The sequence below is a fragment of the Trichomycterus rosablanca genome, chromosome 10 (assembly GCF_030014385.1).
Source record: "Trichomycterus rosablanca isolate fTriRos1 chromosome 10, fTriRos1.hap1, whole genome shotgun sequence".
NCBI classification, from domain to species: domain Eukaryota; kingdom Metazoa; phylum Chordata; class Actinopteri; order Siluriformes; family Trichomycteridae; genus Trichomycterus; species Trichomycterus rosablanca.
In genome coordinates, this window is record NC_085997.1 from 26,998,109 (window position 1) to 27,005,684 (window position 7,576).

Sequence of the window (7,576 nt, forward strand, 5' to 3'; positions counted from 1 at the left end):
CCGTCTGAATTCAATATATCACTTTTAATGATCCCAAATAGAATACATTCCATTTGTAATTTAAAATTCTGGTTAATTTTACTATTAATAAAATTATATTCCAAAAGACTAAAATGTGTAGTCCCAAAATAAGTGAATATAAGGGATTCTTCATATTTGTGACAAAATGAACATTCAGAATTTATATCCTTATTTAAATTTAGCAATAGTTTTATTGAGAGGGAAACATCTATACAGAATCCTTAGAGTTACTTCCCTTACCTTATTTGTGATTAAAAAAATAATTAAACATAAACATGTTATTTTCCAATCTATATCATAAAATAAATTATTCCAGAAGAATACTACAGCTGGTTTAGATATTATATTCCTCTGAACAATGCTTCTAATACATAGGTTAGTAGTCTTATCATTATTTAAGAAAACTACACTCACCAGAGTAGGCTACATCAATGACATCATCGCAGTGCGCCGGTTAACCAGGAAACATGGCGGAGAACAGCATGGCTGCAGTAAACAACGTCAGTTTATCTAAGTTACAATCTTTAAACGGTATCTTTGCCATTTATAAGAAACATGGACCCACTTCTGCTGATGTGTTAAATATGCTTAAACAGAAGCTTTTAAAAGGTAGGTGATCAAGTTCTTTACTGTTGATTAGAGTGCAGAACATCAGTGCGTTCAGTTCAGCTAATGATTGTTTTCCTCTTTACATTCAAGTTTATTATCAATGACTTTTTATACCGGAGGAAACCCACACAGCCACGGGGAGAACATGCAAACTCCACACAGAAAGGACCCAGGACCTTCATGCTGTGAGGTGACAGTGCTACCCACTGAGCCAAAAACCGAGCAGCTTGTGGGTGGCACGGTGAGTAGCACTGTCGCCTCACAGCAAGAAGATCCTGGGTTCGATCACCAGGTGGGGCGGTCCGGGTCCTTTCTGTGTGGAGTTTGCATGTTCTCCCCGTGTCCGCGTGGGTTTCCTCCGGGTGCTCCGGTTTCCTCCCACAGTCCAAAGACATGCAAGTGAGGTGAATTGGTGTTTGTTATAACCTTAATTGTGAACTGATGAATCTTGTGTAATGAGTTACTACCGTTTCTGTCATGAATGTAACCAAAGTGTAAAACATGACGTTAAAATCCTAATAAACAAACAATTAGAGCAGCTTGTTGTAATGACTAACACCTCTGTCCTAAATCTTTTGTGTTTCATTGAGATCTACAATTGAGGTCTTTTAAGCCAATTTCATATGATTGACTGCATGTTTATACTCATACAACCATGATGTTAACCCTTTTGCTTTATATATAGTGTTGTTGTCGTCCTGAAAGAGACCGCTCCTGTCAGGATGAAAAAAGATCCTTGGGCCACTTAGTTACAGTAAAGAGAAATCTTAATTCTACAAGGATATTCTAAAAATAGCTTTAAATTATGTGGCAGCAGTTTATGGAAGGTCATTTGAAGTTAGAAAATGATGTGCACAAATGACAGTTCTGACTGGGTCCTGACCCTAACACTTTCCAATACCTATAATGCAAATTGAAATGCCAATTACAAGTCTTGCTGCCCATTATCAGTTACCAGTTTCACTAATGCTTCTCTGGGGCAGCACGGTTGCTCATTGGGTAGCACTGTCACCTCACAGCAAGAAGGTCCTTGGTTTGATCTCCATATGGGGCGTTCCGGGTCCTTCTGTGTGGAGTTTGCATGTTCTCCACGTGTCTGTGTGAACTGTGAACTGATGAAACCTGTGTAATGAGTAACTACCTGTTCTGTCATGAATGTAACCAAAGAGTGTAAAACAAGATGTTAAAATTCTAATAAATAAATAAATGCTTCTCTGCCCTGAATAAAAGTGTGTCCTTACAGTCATATTTCACATGCTTTCAAGATGACCATAGGTTCCAGATGTCCACAAATGTCTGGCCAAATAGTGTATCCAGACAATAAGTGTAAATAATGTTTTAATTGTATTTGATGGTTCTCCTCACCGTCAGCCTGTAATTAATTAATGAATACAATTACACACCTCATGATTGTCTGTTTCATGCCTCATGGCCCCAGTTGAAGAACCACAGGGTTATGAGATTAAGTTTGCATTCACTGAGTGATTTTTCTTTCTCACACAATGTTAGAGGCTGGAGTAGAGAAGACAAACCCAAAAAAGAGGAAGAAACAGGCTTTCAAATTGGGTCATGGCGGGACTCTGGACAGTGCTGCGTCTGGGGTTCTGGGTAATCCAACTCAGCTTAATCACAAAATACTGGAAAATATATTGAACAAGTGCTGTGATATTGAATTTCCTGTCTTTCCTGCAGTAGTTGGGATTGGTGAAGGGACGAAAATGCTCACCTCCATGCTTGCTGGATCAAAGGTAGACCACACCTTCACATCATGGAATTCTTAATTTAAATTGATATGCTGTAATGTTAGATTTGTTCTTTAATCTCCTCATAGAAATACACTACGGTTGGAATGCTGGGAAAAGCTACAGACACCCTTGATGCCACGGGAACTGTAGTTGAAGAAAAGAGCTATGGTATATTGTAGTGTAATATGTAATATGCTTGTTTAGACATTGCAAATGGACATGATTTATTAATTCTATTGAAGTCGTGGTAACATAAATGCTTTCTGTTCTTCAAGATCACATTACAAGAGAGGCATTTGAGGAGAAGCTGAAGCAGTTCACTGGTGAAATCATGCAAGTCCCACCTCTGTGAGTTTTATTATTTTTGATATGATGATGTGCAATGCTGTTATGCTTTTACATGGTACAGCACTATAGAAAGTCTTGTCCTGTATAGTATTGTCCATCAAAAGTGATCAAACCCAAAATCAAACCTAAAAATGTGTGTGTGTTGTATCCTTGTTAGTTACCACACTAAAGCACATAATTAAAACCCAGTCTTTTGGACTAAAACATTTTACAGCTGTAACTTACTTTTAATTAGCTGCCTAGTTAATTACAGTGGTAGCCTGGTGGGTAGGGCTTTGGGCTATCAACTTTTGGGCCTTCTCTGCTTCAGGGGCGCTGTACATTGGCTGATCCTGTGCTCTTACCCCAGCTTCCAAAACAAACTGGGATATTTACATTTTCAGCATTTAGCAGATGCTTTTATCCAAAGCGACTTACACAATGAGCTTAACACGATGAGCAATTGAGGGTTAAGGGCCTTGCTTAGGGCCAGTACCTTAACCACTATCACTGCCCTGCTGGGATATGTGAAGAAAGAATTTCGTTGTACTGTGTTTATGTATATATGTCGAATATAGGTATGTTATTTGTAATTATTGTAAGTTTTTTTTCCTGACTTATTATTATTATTATTATTATTATTATTATACATTGTTCTTTTTATTGTCTATCTTTTTATACTGAGTGCTGTACTATCCCTTTGCTGATGCAACGATGTGAATTTCCCCACTGTGGGACTAATAAAGGATTATCTTATCTTATTATATTCTTTGAATAAACGGTCAAAATGATGCTAGTGAAATAGTGTTAGCTCAATAAAGTTACAAATAACAATGTTAATAAAGGTTTTACAACACTAATTAGTCTCAAAAGTGAAGTTACAGTTTTACAGAAAGTACAGTCTATCTAGAATATCTGCATTGTAATAACATCAAGAGTAAAAAAAAAACTTTGTAATGTTGAAACTTGCAGGTACTCTGCACTGAAGAAAGATGGGAAGCGTCTTTCAGTTTTGCTGAAGCAAGGGCATGAAGTGGAAGCTAAGCCTGCACGTCCAGTTACAGTTTACAGCATCTCACTTCAAGAATTTAATCCCCCACAGTTCACTCTGGGTTAGTGAAAATATTTAAAAGTAATTTTAAATGAACATTTTTATATATACAGTTGAAATAAAAGATATTAACCCCCCCTCCGACGTGTGTTTCTCAACCCTTTCATTTTCGCCCGTGCCTCACTGGTTTCTCACCTGAGGCTCGTCCACTTCTGCACAGGCGCCTCGGCCCGCTAACCAGGGTCATTACACAGCGTTTGAAGCCCCCACCCGCTTAGCCGGTCTTTTCCCACTCAGCAGACTCTGTGGCCAATTTTGTCTGCTGCAGGCACTGCCAATTGTGCCCGCTAGTTGGCACCCAGCCGACTGGTAGAAGAGCCGAGATTTGAACCGGGGTGTTCAGAATCTTAGCGCTGGACCACTGCACCGCCTGGGCACCACAAAAACTATTACAGTCTCAGAATTATTCAACCCCTCATGATAAACATCTTAGAGCACCCTTTTGCTGTTACAACCTTTTGCAAATTTGATGCAGTGTGTAGAGTTTGCATGTTCTCTCAGTGTCTGCATGGATTTCCTTCGGGAGGTCCGGTTTCCTCCAACAGTCCAAAGACATGTAAGTCAGATAAACTGGTGATACAAAATTGCCTGTGACTGTGTTTGACACTGAATTGAATCATGGGTAACCTGTAACTTCATATCCTTCACGTCATCAATATAACCAAAGTGTTAAACATGATGTTAAAATGTTCATATAAAACATCTGATCAGTGTTTTTGTGTTGACAGAGGTGGAGTGTGGTGGAGGGTTTTATGTCAGAAGCCTGGTGAATGACCTAGGAAAAGGTAAAAAATCACCTATAAATCACCTCAAATTAATTAACATTTAAGAGTAGACACTGTCGTTTTACATTAACCACAGGTTATAATTCAGCTTGACATGGTTGTGTGTTTGTATTTGATCTGCAGCACTGTCCTCATGCGCTCACGTACACGAGCTGATCCGGACTAAGCAGGGTCAGTTTACTCTGGACGAGCACGCGTTAAAGGAGGAGCACTGGACCTTTCAGGAAATTTCTCAGCGTCTACAGCCCTGTTCAAAGTCTTCATCTGTACAAAACACCAGCAAAAAAAACAAAACACAGGACTCTCAGCTCAACCGTGAATGTTCTGCTGAAGACCACAAAGCTGAGAATGCTGGTGAAGATCATGGTCACGGCAGTAATTAGAGACGATCTGCTAGGTAGAGTGGAGGAAACCTCACTGGTGCACTGATTTTGGGGATTTATGTTTATTGTGGTTTCTTTATTAAGGTTCTGACATATAAGGGAAAAGAGGTTATTAAGTAATCATGCTTTGAGTTGAGAGCAGCAGGTTTAACATAATAAAAGCCCTTCAGAGTCACATATTGCTTTTAATTATGATATTGTTTTATGACAATGTTTAGATGGCTGCCGTTGTCATCCAGAGTGTGTTCGAAAAGCACTGATTTTTTTAATCCCCAATTTGCAGTGAGCCTTTTTTCAGTTATTTTCATGCCACAGTACCATATTGCAGTTATCATTCTTTACTATGTTGTAAGATTAAACAAACATACTTGAGCCTTTATTTATTTCATTTTTTACAGAAGTTTGTCAGACATTTTTTTGAAACCCATTTGACATTAAAATCAGTACCTGATGGTGAATGTGTGTTTTGTGATTTTTTACACAAGCTCTGTAATACAGTTATGTCACTTTGAGGAAAATATGCATTAATAAATAATAATTTATTATAATACAGAAATCGCTTTACCTGGAGTGCTATGCCACAAGCCAGGATATTCAGGCTTAACAGTCACACTTTGAACATTAATTACCCAGCTTAAAAACCATGAAACGAGATTTCTCCTTAATGCCTCTGCAAACCTGACTTTTACTGACTGGTCAAGTGATCTGCACAAGTGGTGGATGATCTCTGAGCATGACTAGATTGTGGGAATGTGGCACAAAAGTAATAATAAATATAAGTAAAGAATTATCATTTAATAGTTTTAAACACACTGCTATTCTTCTTAATATTAATCAACTGATTGTACATGTTATTGCACTATTTGGGGTGGCTCGATGGGTAGCCCTGTCGGTTCTCCCTGTGTCTGTGTGGGTTTCTTTCAGGAGCGCAGGTTTTCTCCCACAGTCCGAAGACATACAACTGAGGTGAATTGGAGATACAAACTTGTCCATGACTGTGTTTGACATTAAACTTGTGAACTGATGAGTCTTGTGTAGCAAGTAACTACCTGTCCTGTCATGAATGTAACCAAAGTGTGTTTGTTTGTTTTTTTATTAGGATTTTAACGTCATGTTTTACACTTTGATTACATTCATTAATTACACAAGGTTCATCAGTTCACACGGTTATATCAAACACAGTCTTGGACAATTTAGTGTCTGCAATTTACCTCACTTGCACGTCTTTGGACTGTGGGAGGAAACCGGAGCACCAGAAGAAAACCTACGTGGACATGGGGAGAACATGCAACTCTACACAGAAAGGACCCGGACCGCCCCACCTGGGGATCGAACCCAGGATCTTCTTGCAGCTAGTTCTAATGAAGTAGTGACACAATTACAATTACACTTAAGTATTATGCACTGGAATGGATGATTGGCTCAGGTACAATAGTGTACACGCAGTGTAAGAAGGTATGCATTGCCAAACAGCTGTGCTGTTAACAACTTGTATTAAAACTGTAGTAGAATAGTAAGTAATAGTGAAGATTATAGTAATTGTAGTAGAATCCTAAAGTATGAACTTTTACTGTACACATGCACATGCAGATTTTTGTTAGTGTATTATATTGTCATTGTTTCTGCAATACTGTCCTACAATGCATCATGGTGCCATCTCTAATGGGGGTAATGTACGGACCTGCTGGTAATGTCTTGGTACTAGATACCACAGGACACCCTCAGATCTTTTGTTGAATACATGACTCAGTGGATCAGAGCCGTTTTAAGCATTTTATGTGGGTGGTTTGTGTAAATCTAGAAATAAAACTGTGTGGCTCTCACACTACCTGCTGTATTGCCATGTTCTCAAGGGGGACATGGTGTCTTGCTGTTGTTTGTCTCTGATTTAAAACCATAAATGCTAAATACAGTATTATCCAGCGTCCTAGGGAATAACAGTTTTAAAAACACTTTAAAACAGAGTATTTCAGTTTCCTAGTTTTTTGGTCCTCACATGGCAATCTGATCAACATTTGTCACTGTATGCCCTCTATGTGCTTCTTTTAATCACATGCAGGTTACTAAGTATATCTATTCCAAACAATCTGAACACTGGGGGTGGCATCATATGCCACTCCTGCAGGGCTTTACTTCTAATAATAGCTTAGATGCAAAGATTAGCAGCAGGGGGCGAGGAACAGCAGTGGGTGTGGATGCTATCATCCCTTATTGTGGTTGCAATTATGGCTTTAGTGCTGTAATGAGTGTGGTGCACAGTCAGCAAGAGCAAAATGTATAATTACTCAAAAACAACTGAAACTTTTTTTAAATTCACTATCTATACACACCCTGTTTCCGAATACAGCACAAACAATGCAAGTATTGGTAGTATTTACACTTGCTTATACCATGCTAGCATAAAAAGCCCTTAATTATTAATGGAGAGGAAATAAACATCTTTAGAAAACCATTCACTTTGGATCCTTCAAGCCAGTGGTTCCTATTTATTTATTTATTTATTTATTTGTTTTAAATAGTACTGTATCCACATTAAAAGGGCATCACAGTGGCTTAGTGGGTAGCACTGTCACCTCACAGCAAGAAGGTCCTGGG

At 38.6% G+C, this 7,576-nt stretch overlaps 1 protein-coding gene across 1 annotated transcript; it reads left to right on the forward strand.

Annotated features, from left to right (window-relative positions):
- Positions 1 to 486: 486 nt before the first annotated feature.
- On the forward strand, positions 487 to 5,431 carry trub1 (TruB pseudouridine (psi) synthase family member 1). Its single transcript, XM_063003744.1, has 8 exons — positions 487 to 630; positions 2,140 to 2,238; positions 2,323 to 2,378; positions 2,462 to 2,543; positions 2,651 to 2,723; positions 3,675 to 3,814; positions 4,542 to 4,598; positions 4,722 to 5,431. Exons 1-8 carry the CDS (start codon positions 489 to 491, stop codon positions 4,979 to 4,981), a joined length of 909 nt encoding a protein of 302 aa, XP_062859814.1. The 5' UTR covers positions 487 to 488; the 3' UTR covers positions 4,982 to 5,431.
- Positions 5,432 to 7,576: the final 2,145 nt, after the last annotated feature.